At 59.3% G+C, this 14,567-nt stretch overlaps 1 protein-coding gene across 1 annotated transcript; it reads left to right on the top strand.

Moving 5' to 3' along the window:
• The first annotated feature begins 7,160 nt into the window (after positions 1-7,160).
• Positions 7,161-12,782, top strand: LOC143645690 (uncharacterized). The gene is made up of 3 exons (XM_077114898.1): positions 7,161-7,245; positions 7,409-7,616; positions 11,802-12,782. The coding sequence occupies exons 1-3, from the start codon at positions 7,161-7,163 to the stop codon at positions 12,247-12,249; spliced, it is 741 nt and encodes a 246-aa protein (XP_076971013.1). The 3' UTR covers positions 12,250-12,782.
• Positions 12,783-14,567: the final 1,785 nt, after the last annotated feature.

Consider the following 14,567-nt stretch of genomic DNA (forward strand, 5'->3'; position numbering starts at 1 on the left):
GGCCTAGTGCCCAGGGGGTGGCAGGGAGCATCTGGGGACAGACGTCAGGCTCAGGGGCCCTTGGCATGGTCAAGGCCCAGCCTTTGTCCTCACCTGCTCAGGTGCCAGGAGCTGGGCACAGGCCAGGTGCTAGCCAGGCAGGTGTGGAAAGACCCTGCTCAAGTGGGTTCCCTGATGGTGCCTTTAGGCCAGTCTAGAGTCTCCAGGCTCCTGTTCTGGAAGGATCCACAGGGCTGCTTCACCGCTGGTTCCCTGTGGCACTGATCACCACCTGGCAGAGTTCACAGAGTCGGGCAGGAGGGGGATGGGGGCATCTAGCCCCATCCCTACTCACTGCCCCGGGGCCCAGGACACCCCTTGGCCAGGGTCCTGCCCCTGAGCCTCGGGGCCGGCGTCCATTCTCACCCTTGTCCCTGACAGACGTCTCAGACCCTGCGGTGTGGCTGCTGTTCCTGCCGTGAGAGTCAGCACCGCTGTTTTCCTGCTGCTGCTGGTGGCCGCGCTCCTGCTGGACGCCGCCAGCCTCATGCTGCTGGGACAGCTGCTCACTTCCACATGCGTCTGTGTAGGTCCTGCCCGGCAGTGCTGGGCCGGCCCCCAGCCCTCCATGAGCCCCAGCAGGTGTCTGTTCCCGGCTCTGTCCTCGGAGCCCCTCAGGGGCCGGGGGAGACGCAGGGTGGGACTGATGTGCTGGGGAGGGGTTGCTGGCCCCCAACTCAGATGTGTCACCACAATCGCTGAACTGGCCTCTCTCGCTGACCTCACCCAGTCACGCCAGCTGGGGCCCTGTCCACGTGCAGGGCTTGGGGGGCGGCCTGGGCAGCAGCGACTGCGCCTGTCGGCCTAACTGGGAACGCCCACCCCCGCTGCAGCAGGTGCTGTGCTTTGGGACTAACTTTATTTCCTCCTTCTCCTCAGAGTTCACTTAACCCTTGTACTTCTCACACTTTACTGAGACTTGCAGTCAGGTTGGCCACGTCAAACCCCAGGCACATTGCAAGAAAACACAGGGCAAAAGAGCTTCGGCTTGAAAATGTGGCCGAATGTGCACTCCACCTGGCGATGAAGGAAATCAGAGGCGGGCCAGGAGCTGCCTGCACCTCGGCACCTCCACAACTCCGTTTTGCCCCTGATTGCGTGTCGGGGTCTTGGCAATACCCTGGCCTTGTGTCCTTGTGTGCATCCCTACCCAGCCAAGAGGCCTGTGGCACAGGAAGGCAGTTACAAAAGGCACGAACGGGGTCCTGGGCAGGGTGCTGGGCTTCATGGAGCGTGCTCCCACCACCTCACTCCCCATAGGGCATGTCAGCCTGGACGCCTCGAAGTGCAGAGTGCAGAGCTGTCAGGGTCGAGCAGGATGTGACCTGCCTGTTCAGGTCAGAAGAGCAGCCACGTCCAGGGCAGTGGTGAGGCCCTGTGGCTGGACAGCTGCTGCTCGAGAGGCCAGGGCTGCCCCAGGTAGGAAAAGTCCAGCCCAGGCCCATGGCCCAGAATGCCCCTCACCCCATGAGTGGACATGGAATTGGGTCTAACACCACCTGGGAGAGGGCATCCCAGGCCCTTTGTCAACCAGCCCCATGCAAACCCCTGCTCACCAGCTGCTGCCTGGGGGGCTGGGGGCACTTTCCTGACCTCTCTGAACTCCAGATTCTCCACCCTTAAGAGCAAGCCACAGCACCTTTGAGAATTTGAAATTGCTCCCCCACACACAGGCACACCCTTAGGTAAGCATAAACTGCAGCTTTGTGTTCACCTAATGCAAATGAGCACAGCAATAGGTGGGTGAAATGACATGGCTGTGCTCACAGCAAGGAAGGGAGGGGACCAGATGTGTAAACGCAACCAGGGTTCCGAGTCAGGCTTGGGAACAGGCCCTGAAGTGAGAGATTCTGGGTTGCCATCCCCGGGGGGTGGCTTAGGAAGCACCTCAGGCCCCAAAGGTGAGAGCTGCTTCTAAGACCCTGAAAGTAGCCAGGCACCACGGGAGCTGCCCACTTGCAAAGTGGGCACCAAAAATTGCCACCCACTGGCCCTGCCCCAAGAAGAAGCGGAGCCACAAGCCAGGTGTGGGATCCAAATTTGCATCATGACAGCAGAGGGAGTCCTCACAGGGAAATGTGGGGGGCGGGGGGTGCACACCTTCAGGGGCCTCCAGCTGCAGAGAGGTCAGTAAAAACTACGCCGAGATGCCCCTCCACCAGGGTTCATGGTGGAGAACAGCCTTTGCCAACAATGAGTTCATCGGCAAAAGAACACGTGATGGGTAGGAAAGCAACACCACAGAAGGATCGAGAGGCCCAGCACCAAGCTCCCCACACCTTCCAGGAGCAGCAGAAAGTGCAGCACTTTGGAGCTTTTACTGACAGTTCACATAGTTCAAAGACAGAAAGGAGTAACATCTATGCAGCAAGAACAGGACAGTAGGAAAAAAGAACAGGTGGATTTAGGAAATGCCCAGTAGAATTTCAGCCATGGAAATGATGAAACTCTACAGGCAAGTTGTCCAGTCACCAAACCCAGCTGGACAGGTACCCCAACAGGCCACAGCCAACCACCTGTGCAGCCCTCACAGTGCACTTGTTTATGCGAGCATGGTTGGTACTGCAGTGCCCAGGGCTCGCATTTTGTAAGGAAGGCTCCATGGAAGGAATCTTAGGGACACAATACCAAATGCGTCTCCAGAATGTTTATTATGAATTCCACGTTCAGTGCCTGAATTAGGTGCTCAGTATGCTTTAGGATGGACTAGGACTGAAACAGCGGATGTAACTTCACTCAGCTGATGCCTGTGTCAATGCGACAGCTCATGCTGCTTTATCAAGATGACACAGAGGCGGCAGGACTTGGGACCACTTGGCGCCTGTGACCTGGGCCTTGCTGAGATGCACACCCAAGCTCTAGGCAGCCCCTGCCTTCCTGTGGGGGTGCAGTGGCCCGTGAGTGACCTCTCAACTGCAGGGGGCAGGGGAGCCAGTGGGCAGCTGCCACCACTCAGGATATGTGAAGTGCTTCCAGAGGGCTGAGAGGGAGGAGAGTGAAGAAGCCATGACCACTGAGGTGGGCAGGACTCAGTGGCTGCCTGGAGGTGAGGGCAGGGCAAAGATCCCAGCAGGAGGGGGACATCCTGAGCTCAGGACTTGCAGAGAACAAATTTCCAGGAATGCACTAGTGGAGCGGTTAGCCAGTGCTGTGTAACAAACTACTTCCCACCCCTGCCTCCTGCATGCACACACATTGGGGCCTTCTCAGGCTTGTGCCTCTCCCGGGGAGGCCTCCATTTTCGGCTGGGGCCGTAGTCTCACCAGAAGTCCCCAGTGGGTGTGGGTCTGCCTTGGCCCCCTCCCTGGGGTTCCCCGCAGGCCCTTGGCTGGGCCACCTCCCATTCCGTGCCACATAGGGCCTTTCATCAGAGCTGGTAGACAAGGGGCAGAGAGAGGGAGTGGAGATAGAGCCACCCTGCGTGCCCTCCACACCTGAGGGACAACTTCACTCTCCACCTTCTCTAGGCCTCAGAGAGTCCAGGTCCTGCCCTCACCCCTGGGAGGGCTGCACAGGAGTGGATTCCAGGAGGGGTGTGGGCAGCCACACCACACTGCCCCCTGTCCTGGCACATCCTCAGGACCTGTGTGGGAGGGAACCCCAGCGAAGGGTCCTGCACCCCAGCTCCTGGGCGAGTGGACCCTGGGCTCAGCTGCTGCCCATGTCCACAGTGACCCTCTGCCCCATCCTCCTTCCTCTCCCCAGCGAGAAAACACATGAGCACATTTGAGCACATGACTCAGGGCAAGGACGAGGGGGCAAAATCCTCAGAAGGGAAAGACCCGTCTGTGCACATGGAGGAGGGAGCTCCTCAGGTACGTCTGTGCCCTCTCGTCATGGGCACAGTGGGCACTGCCCAGGTGCCGTGTGCTGGGAACACATCCTTACTGCTCAGCTTCACTATGAGCACAGGCTTGTGTCTGCAGGTGTGTCTACAGATGTGTCTGCAGGTGTGTCTGCAGGTGTGTCTGGCAAGGCCAGTACCTGGAGGACATGTGTGGTCAGCATGCAGCCGGGCAGGGTGGATTGGATGGGCTCTCGCCTCAGCGGGGCTGGTCCCTAAATCCACAGCCTCAGTACAACTGTGAGGAAAACATCAGGAAGCCTCAAATTGAGGGACAATGTAGAACAACTCATCAGGAACAGTGACCTTAAAACTATAAGGGAAGATGAGGACGGGTGAGGGGTGGACAGGTGGAAGGAGGCTTGGAGGTGTGAGAAGGGCAGGAGACGCGGCTCCTCCACACCCATGGTATTCTGGACTGGCCGCTCGACCTGAAGAGGACATGAGTGGTGGGTGACACGTGTCCAGACCCCACCTACTTCACTGTATTGTAACGGCGGAGACACCTTAATTTTGACGAAGTCCCCGGAAACCTAAGATGCTGACAGGAGGGACACTGGGGAGGGACACTGGACTCTGTGCTGCCTTTGCCAACTGCAGGATTTTTTCTGTAATCTTGTTTCCAATGAGAAGTGTAAAAAACTAGATGACACAAAGGCATTCCCAGATAAACAATACTGAATTTGCTGCAGAATTTGCCCTGTGAGACAGAGTGAATGAACTCCGGGCTACAAGGGCTGCTTCCCGGGGACAGGGCCTGGAGGGGATGCGCGGGGGGTGGCGCTGGGCACTCTGGAGGGTCCCTCACCTGGGGCGGCCTTGTAGGGCCTGGAGGCTCCTCAGGGCAGGTGCGGGCAGGACGGGGCTGCCTTGGCCCCGCAGGCTCCTCAGGACGGGCCCAGGGACATCCAGACCAGAGCGGCCGCAGCTGCAGGGCATGGAGCCCAGGGGAGGGCAGGAGCCCGGGGAGGCCGCCCTGGCCCGGCGTGAGGCCCCAGCCCCAGGGTGCTGCTGGCGTCGGACCCTCGTTGCTGCCACCCCATCAGCCCGCAGACCCCAGGGTCTCGTCGCGGCCCAGGAGCTGTGGTGGCAACGGGGAGACCAAGGTGGGGCCTGCAGACCTCGTAGGGTACAGCCTGTTCCTGGTGAAAACGTGTAAGGGCCATTCCTCAGAACTGACCAATGATGGGCATGCATGTGGGGTGAGAAAACGCCCGTGTTGACAACCTGCTTCACTGGATGCATTTTCCTTTGTCCCCACAGCGGAAGGACGAGGGCGCCAGGCCATCTGATCACAGGTCATTCTGAAGGCTTCCTGGAGCATGTTCCCCTTTCTGCAGGACAGCTGGTTCCATCCCAGCCCAGCCTGCCGAGGAAGGAGGCCATTGACTCTGGGAGGTTGAAGTAATGGGAGGACAGGATGAGGGGAAAGGACAATGGTTCCCCCCTGGGTCATGGACCTCAGCCCGTCCCCTGACCTAACGGGCCCCAGCTGCTATCACGGGCAGTCACTGTCCCCTCGGTCCTGCCTGCTGCCCCTCCCCACAGTGCCCTGGCCCCCCAGCCCCCCAGGCCCTCCTCCCCCTCGCCCGGCTGCCTGCCTCCCCCTGGCCCAGCAGCCGGGCCCCCCTCGTCTGCTTACTTGGGGGAGGGTCACCCAACCCCTCTACGTCTCAGAGGCCGTCAGCGGGACTCGTGCCCAGCGCCGGCCACACACAGGAGCCCGGGCCGAGTGCATGGTGGCCAGTGGCCCTGTCTTTCGGGATGGAGGCTTTGTGGGGACGGCTCGCTGCCATGCCAGGGCAGGGTCCATGCGGTTAGTACCCCGGGGTCATGGGACGGGAGTCAGGGTCATCCTTCCAACGGCCTTGGGAGCCTCTTTCTGCTGTCCCTGTCGGTCACTTTCTGGGAGGGTCCCCTCAGCCTGGCGCCTGTTGGGGACACTCCAGAGGAACGTATGCAGGGATGCTGGCCCGGGGCTGTGGCCGGCATGGGCCCTATCTGCTAAGGGGCTTTCTGCCTCGGCTCAGGGAGCCCCAGGGGCTTAGAGGGGCTTCTTTTGCCACATGGCAAAGGTCCATAATGAGTGGCTTAAGCCACCCCCACCGATCCCCCCCCCATTTCTGAGGGTTAGAGGTCTGGGTGGGAGAGGCAGGGCCTCCGTGCAGGGTCCCACCAGCCAGAGCCCATGCTGGCATCGGACTGCAGCCCTTCCTGGCCATGTGGAGGGCAGAAGCGGAGCGCCTCCAAGCTCCAGGCCCCGTCCTTGCCTGTCTGCCTCTGGGGTGGCGGTGACTGCCTGGGCCGCCCGCCTGAGAGTGTGGGGCCTGCAGAGCCTGTCAGCCGGCAGCAGTTCAACTGCCAACTGCCCTTTCCCAGCCATCCGCCCTCTGCCTTCCAGTCCCCAGCCCCTGTGACCCAGGACCATGGTCCCCTCCCCTGCCATGACCTGTGTCTCTCTGTGACCCTATTTATCCCTAAAAGTCTCCTCGCTGCCCAGTCCAGGGCCTTGGCCAGCAGCTCTCCCCCTACCTGGGCAGCACCCAGCGGCGTCTACAGCCCTGGCCTCCCAGCCACCCCTCCCCCAGGAGGGACCTGGGCTGCCCCCTTCCCTGGACCCATTTCTTGCCTCCACGATACTTGGGCCTTGAGGTCAGGCCCACCCCATGCTCTTGTCCCTCAGTGATGTCCTGCATCCAGGGCAGGCCGTCCTCCTGCCAGGGAAGGCACTCCACCGATGGGGCCACAGAGCGTACCCCCGTGTCCTTGTTGCGTCCCACTGAGAGTGGGCATGTGACACTCAGGCTGCTGCAGGTTGCGTGCACACCTGCCACCCAGGCCTGACGCACGAAGCTACAGGCAGCAGAGCCTCTATGTGGGGTCCAGGGCTGCAGTTTGGGGGGCACAGATCCACACCCCACACCGTGTCCCCCCCTGGCATTTCCAGCATGAGTTTTACAGGGAAGGAAGGTTGGACAGGTTGGTTGTGGCTGGTGGCTCTTGGGTGCTCCAAATGGCCTCAGGCTAGAGCATTGCCTGATGCCTTTATCCTGGGATTTGCTTCTGGTCTGGGTGCCCATGGGTTTGGAGGACCCTGCTGCTGGAGGCTCTGCTGAGACCTGCCTCAGCATCACCTCCTGAGTGGCCCCGGCTCCATCTCACATCTCTTGGTCACAGTCACTCTGCCTTGTTGCATTTCTTTTTGCACCACCAAGGCCCAAACAGTGTCCAGGTGAATCTGTTTTGAGGGCCTGCGTATGAAGCAGAAGCCCCTAGAATGGTGCTGGAGGAACATGGCATCTGCTACGAGCGCTCCCTGCCACCCCCCTGGAGGCCACTGGGGACCCCAACCCTGCCCCCCTGTGCTTGTGCTGGGGACCCAGATGGGCCTCCCGGCCGCCTCGAGACCCTCTTACCCACTCGACCAAGCCTGCATGTCCCTGCCCCATGCGTGTTCTGAGCAAGCGGCCAGCCGAGAGCAACATGGCTATGCCACAGTGCCCACTTGAAGGGCAGCAATCTGAGGCCCACGCCCAGCTGCCCAGGATGCACAGGGATCCGGGAGGCCCAGCTCTCGTCTCCGCAAGGCCCTCTTGCTACCCGGCTGCCCCTTTGTCTGTGTCACCTACACGGTGTGTTTGCACGTGTTTCTCTCTGCAGAGTGTGGAGGATCGATAGCAGGAAACAGGGGCTGTGGACAGCAAGGGTGCTGGGCCCAAAAGCCCGGACACAGGTAAGGCATTCCCAGATTGGGTCATGTCGCGAGCAATCCAAGTATGATTCTCTAAAGCATAAAAATACTCCCTAAAAGAGGGCCAAGGCTAGGACGTCTGTCATTGAGCTGTCTGTCCATGGTGGTCATGGTCCTGAAATGCCCCTGATGCCCCAGCCATCTCCACGAGGGCACACCGTGGATGAGCTTGCCAGGTGTATGGCCCGGTGGGCACTGCCCTGCACCTGCCCCTCGCACACTGACCGTAAGTCTGTGCTGACGGCTGTGGCTGCGCGGCCTCCGGACCTGAGAGCCCAACCAGCAACTGCGCCCTGAAGGAAGAGCCTTTGGTGAAAGGTCACACGTGCCTCTCTCAGCTCTCTGCTGAAACCTTAAGGAGACCCTCAGAAGGCCTGGAGAAGTCATGTGAGAGCAGCGGGCAGCAGCTCCCAGAACCAACCAGGAGCTTCACTCTCAGGCCAAAGGAATTGGTCACGCACACACGTGCATGCACACACACACTCAGCAAGCTGTGTCTGCTGTGCAATCGCGCGAGACTGACCCCTGGGGACCTGGCCGTTCTCCCCTCCCCCACTCCAGTTGAGGCAGGTGAAATGTGCGGGACTCTGAGGCGGGGATCTTGGCCCCTCCCTCCACGGCCCACAGCGTCTGCAGGGAAAGCCATCTTCTTCACCCCACCCACCTGCCAGTACCTTTAGAGAAGACGCCCCAAAACCCAGCTGCATGGGAAGACGAGGGCTGTGCCGTGCCCTGATGGCATCTTCCCATATGAAAAGCCCTACAAGTGGCAAAAGCCAGGCACCCCACAATCTGAGGTCCTGTGCCCGGGGCAGCTTCCAGGGCTGGTCAGAGCTCCAGACCCTGGGCAGGGTCGGAGTCTCCTCCAGCAGGATGGCCTGAGCACTGGGGAAGACCCCACCCATGGTTGAGCACAGCCTGTGTCCCCACAGATCAGGAAGAGCAGTGGGCAGGGTTCTTGGGGCCAGAAAAGCAGGAGCCAAGCCCTTCAGTGCAGCCCGTGCGGAGAAGAGACGACGCATCAGCTGTGGGCCGGGGAGACCCAGAGGCCAAGGGAGCAGAACCGAAATCCCAGGAGCCCAGGGACCGGGAGGCAGAAACTGCGAAGGTGGACCCACAGCCTGGGGGAAGCGTGAGGAGCCACAACGGGATTCTCCTCAGACGTGTGCGAACAGCCCGGAAGCGCCCCGGCGCCCCAGCCCCACGCCCTGTGCAGAGGTGCAGGGTGGAGCTGGGCACACAGCTGCCTCCCACGCGCCCCGGGCCCACTCAGCACAGAAGCTTGGACGTGCAGCCGAGAGACAAGGTGGCAGCTGGCCCAAAGGCGGGGCCCCTGCGGAAAGTTTGACTGTGATAAACGCAAGATCATTGTCTTCTACAGAAGCGCCCATGCAGCCGAGCCCACCGGCCTGCCCAGGGTATGCTGGGGTCAGGCAGATTCTTCTTCCATTGTCATGATCTTTCCAGGATGCTTTTGGAGGGGCTCAGCCTCTTATTTAAAAGGACTCACCACTTAGTTTTTAAACAACTATTGTTTCCTGTGATGATGCCTTAGAATTGTGTATCACTTTTAACAGTAAATAGCATGTCAAGAGTATGTAAAATTACTTAATCTTGGCAATATGCTTCTGGTACAGGAGTCAACAATTCCTACTTCTAGATTAGGAGATGAAGGCTCAGAAAGAGTGTTCTTTGATTTTTACATAATTCCAGAAAGGATTTAAGGTGGCTTGTAAGGATCTTAAAGTACAAACAGATAGCATAAATGAAAAAGAGAGAGGAAAAGAAAACTAAAAGATTAGTAAAATGCGGCCAAGAGCTTGCAAGTTCTGTCGCGTGTCCGGATGATGACCAGAACCGACCATCACTCTGAAAACAAGTGAGCATCACGGGCAAGTGCGTGTGTGTGCACGTGCACATGTGATTGTAAGCATTCCTACAAGTGTCCATGAAGCTGATGAGAGAATAAGGGCTCCTTGGGCCAGAGACAGAAGCAAAGAGGAGACCCACTAGGAAACTGAGCGGGCTCTCAGCTGGCCTCTGCTCTGACGGCATCTGCTAAACCTAGGAAAGATGTTCTTGGGATTTCTCGGCCTCACAGCAGTTAGAGAGAGAAGACGAAGCACAGAGCAGACAAATGGCAGCCGGCAAGTGGTAACCCCCATCAATTTGGGATACCCAAGTAGCTGTGCCCTCACTGTAGTGATAAACTACAAGAAACTCACTTCTCCCCCACACGGGGACCCCCAGAGCCATCTGCCCTCTCCAGCCTTGGAGCTGAGAGGAAGAGAGAAGAACCACTCTTAGGGGTTGGAAACAGCAGGTTGCCCTGACTGTAATCAAGGAGCTGGGATTAAAGAGTAGATTATGGGGACTGAAACTTTGTATAGATATTCCATTTTTACTTTCTGGTGTATTAGAGTAAACAGAGGGAAATATGGGAAATCCCTGTACTGTAATCCAGCTACCTTGATCTCTGGTAATGATTGCATGGCCCTTATCTTCTGCCCTTATGAGTGCAAAAACCTTGTGACTAATCTTCGCTTGTGCCCATTTTGTCCATTTTTCAACTTCAGAGTATTGGGGTTGCTAAAGACAGCCCCTGAGTTTATTAGCCCCAAGTCCAATGCTATTGTGGGAAGCAAAGCTGGAGCTAACCAAAGTGGGCGCACTGGACACACACGCGGTGGCTGAGATTTTAACCTCCGCCCCGACCTCATTACAACAGGGAAACACAGCCCACCACGCGAGGGCCACCGTTATCTTACACGCGTGCTGTGACTGAGTGTGTGTCCATGCGTGTGCTCAATAGCCAGAGCCCCACTGATCGCAGCACCTGGGGCCCTGTGCTCGCTGTCCTGCAGCCTGCCCGTCTTTAATTCTATAAAACCATCAGGGTTACTGCAGTTTGGGGTGACTGTTGGACTGCTGGGCCGCTGACCTCCTCCTTCGTGCCCAGCAGTAACCTCTTCCTCTTTCAGAAGCCCTGGAGTCCCAGGAATTGGTCACTGGAGGGCACTGGGCAGAACCAGCACTTTTGATTGGTATCATGACGGGCTAAGAAGGTGTCCCCAAGTCCTCAAGCTGAGAACGGAACATGGTTGTGGGATTTCCATTGAAGAATCCACCTTCACCCTAGTCCTCCAAGATTTGCTACAAATAAAGGGAAAACAAAGCACTCCCCATAAGGAAATGAGTAACACAGAGACGAAGCCTGTGAGTGAGAAGGAGCAGACTGCTGTGGACACAGGCGAACGTTGCTGAACTGGGCCCCTAGGCACCTGGCCAAAGGGCACAGCACAGAGCGGGCAGGAGACCATTCGAGTGAAAAGTCACATGAATTGGGGAAGGACTGGTATCCAGAATATATAAAAGATTATGGTACAAGGGGAAGAAAAACAGAAAAATGATTGACTGTATACGTCACAAGAGAGGACCCCAAATGGCCAAGAAACCTATGAAAAGTGCTTAACCACTTACACCGTTATATAGGGCGAGCAAAAATGTAAATCTTGGGGAACCAAGCCCAGGCCAGGAGGGGAGCGATGGACACGCCCCACCCCGTCCCCCCATGCTGGGAGCAATTGGCACTACCGTCTGCCCTGGGAGCCACAGCTCCAGTTCTGGAGGAAGGGGATTATCAGAGAACCAGCTGCCTGTCTGCCAGGAGAGGCTGGTGACATGCGTCACAGCACCGTGCATCAGCGCCTCAGGCCAGGATAATGGGAATGCCCATGGCAGAGACTGGACAGTAAGCGGGAGCAGCGTCCAATGGGCTACCGCATTGCCCTGAGCGAGGGAACACAGCTGGGTACATGCACCTGTTTGCATTATTGTCTCATTCTTATGGTGAACTACGCCAAGCACACAAGGAGGGGTAAACCCCTGGGTACACTTAAGACAATACCCCACATGCAGGAAATGCACTTGCTGGTCAGCTTCGGCAACCCCGTGCTGCAGGGCAGGAGCGTGTAGGAGCCGAGACCCGGCTGGGAGAGGGTCTTCCAGAGACCAGCCGCCCCCAGTTGTCCTTTGCTGCATCCCGAGGAGGGTGCAGGGCACACCCCACCCCCATACTGGCCCTATCCATTGGGTGGCCCCCATGCCCCGGAGAGAGCCTCTGCAGACCTCCCCACAGCCTCTCACCCCGATGTTTCTTGTCTGCAGAAGGCGAGTCGCCGGTTCTGGCCAAGGTCCCCATGCGGCCCTTCAACTCGGAAGCCCTGGACAGGCCCCTACTCCCCAACTCGAACCCCAGCAGCCCCTGGTCCATCAGCACCTGAGCTCTGGGGGCCCGTCCAGGGGGGGCCAGAAGCCCCACAGCTCGGGGTCCAGTGCTGAGGAGCTGAACTTCCAGGAGGGGTGTGGCCTCCAGCGGGACCCCCTGCCCGAGTCTGCAGGTGGGGACCCGGTTGCCGGTGGGGACATGCCGTCCAGCCAGGCCACAGGCCCATTTCCTGCCCAGGGTGAGGTCGGGGTTGATCTGTCCCCTGTCCTGAGCCTGCAGGAGACCGTGCTCATCCCCACAGATGACAAGCTGGAGTCCGTGGTCCTCCCCATGGACCATGAGCTGGAGTCTGTGGTCTTCCCCATGGACCGTGACGTTGGGAGCTGAGAACAGGATGTGTATCTGTTCTCCAAGGGCACGAACAGCCTCAAGGAGCCCTGGGAGCTCAGTGCCCAGTCCCGGCCCCAGCCTTGGAGGGCCGGAGAGGAGGCCCCAGTGGGGAGGGTGCCAACCTGCTTTCCACAGCCCGCAAAGGCCTCCAGGCTCCTAAGACAGGAGCCAAGAACAGAAGGAGCCACAGCTGCCATCTTCCCATCTTTTTGAACTGGGAAGACCTTAAGAAGCTCTGCACTGTCGTCAGCTTAGTGCCATGTTGCCTTTTAAAAGGAAAGTACAATTTTCTAACATACACCTGTGCTTTATACTCGGAAGCGAATGTAAATGGACTTCATGGAAAAGTGCTTTCCTTTCGTTGCTGAGCAAGTTTGGGGACTAGTCAGGTCATTCTTCGCGGAACTGTTCAGAATTCCTTGGCAGGTTTTATAAGAAGTAAAATTAAATTCTAATTAATGTCCATGAAGCTGAAATCAGTCTTGGTGGATTTTAATTCCTCACCTAAAGAGAAGAGGGCCCCACGTGAAAGGCTCCGGAAGGTTTCTACTGGCCACTGTGGGGTGCTGGTGGGAGGGGGGCCTGAGGTGGCCTCTCAGCTGGGGTCCCCGGGGCACCTGACACTTCTCTGGGCGCAGAGCGGGCATCCCAACTGCTAGCAGCTGAGGGTGAGCCCTGAGGCCTCTCCAGACCCCGCCCTCCACGCCATCCACTGCCCCCCGCCCCGGGTCCTCGTGGGTGCTCCAGCTGCCCTGTCCTCGTGCACTCTCCAAGGGTCTCCTGCCTCTGTTGCCCACTGCCCTCCCCTGCAGGCTCAGGGACCCCAACCGCAGCGCACATGGATGCATCCCAGTGAACTGCAGCCAGGGGCGTCCCACGCTGTCAGAGCAAATTCCTGGTGGTGTGTGCCTGCCCCCGGCCGCCTCCTCTTCAGAGGGTCTCCCAGGCTGGGGCTCTTCCTCACAGGGGCGCTGCCTGCTTCGGGCCCAGGGTGCCTGCCCTTTCTAGGTGCCTGGGCCTCAGAGGGGTTCTGTCTGTCTCCATGTCTACATGTCTATGCCTGAACGTCTGTCTGTCTTCATGTCTGTATGTCTATATGTCTATTTGCACGGTGAATAACTTCCAGGCCACAGCAGAGCTTAGTGCCATGTAACCTCAAAGAGAAACTGAGTCACAAAGAACCCAATGCCCCTGTTGTTCTCTCTCCCAGACTCGAAAAATTCACTTCCCAGTGTCTGGAGTGGGAGATGTTTCAGTGGCAAGAGTTTGACAGAATAAATCTTTGGCGGAGATTGCCTGGAGGTGGAAAGCAAAGCCTATTTGGCGGGGAGGGTCAGGCAGTACTGGGCTCCATGACATGGGGTGGGGACTGAGATGCCCCAAAGGCTGGACCACATGGGCTGAGGTCCATTGCCACCCAGCACCTGTCACCCTTCTCCAGGTCAGCCCTCAACTTCCTGGCAGCCTTTGTAGGGTCCCTACCTTGGACTCCCCATGCTGGGAGGCAGGGCTGCAGCTCTGCCTGGGGTGAGATCCCATCCAGAGGAGGCCAGAGCCCAGGAGTGCCTGCCTAGGTGGTCGGGGTCAGCTCCACTGAACCCCAGGAGTGGAGGGAGCCTGCACAATGGAGGCCTTTGCAGCCCCAGGCCCAGCCCAGCTGACAGGCACCCTACAGCGTCTGGACATCCCCCACCCAGAGCCCAAAGGACAGGGCAGAGACAGGAGCGTCCTGAGAAAGAACAAGGGACATCAGAAGAGAACATCCCCTCCACGGTTTTTCACACATGCGACCAGGGAGGCCACGGAGTCGGTGGGGAGCAGGAGGCCTGGAGCCAGGGTGCGCCAGGGAGGGGTCCTGCTGAGCACGGGGCGGGACAGGGGCTTGGACCCTCCACGGCGGGGCGACAAGGCACCAACTCCCCGGGCCGGGTGGGGAGACGGTGCGCCCCCTCGGCCTCGGGGCCCCCACCCCGCCACAAGCCGCGCCCTCCAGTCCACAGGAGGGCCAGGGCGCGGCCTGGGCAGCGGCCCTCAGCACCCGGCCTGCGCCCCGTCGCTGGGCCCAGCCCCCGCCGCCCCAGGCCCCCGGAGTCGTTCGTCCCGCTCGCTCGGCGGCTGCCGGGCGGCCCAGACCTCAGGCGGCGAGACCCGGGCGCGGCCGGGCGTCGTCCCTTACGGACCCGGTGCCCGCCGCCCTGGGTCCTGAGCCCTCTGCCCTGTGCCCGCACACGGGATTGAGCCCCGACACCGGGTCCAGCCCTTCGGCTCCCGCGCTCGGCGTGTCCCCAGCGCACCCGACCAGGAGGCCGCATCCG

The sequence above is a fragment of the Tamandua tetradactyla genome, chromosome 9 (genome assembly GCF_023851605.1).
Source record: "Tamandua tetradactyla isolate mTamTet1 chromosome 9, mTamTet1.pri, whole genome shotgun sequence".
Classification (NCBI taxonomy): domain Eukaryota; kingdom Metazoa; phylum Chordata; class Mammalia; order Pilosa; family Myrmecophagidae; genus Tamandua; species Tamandua tetradactyla.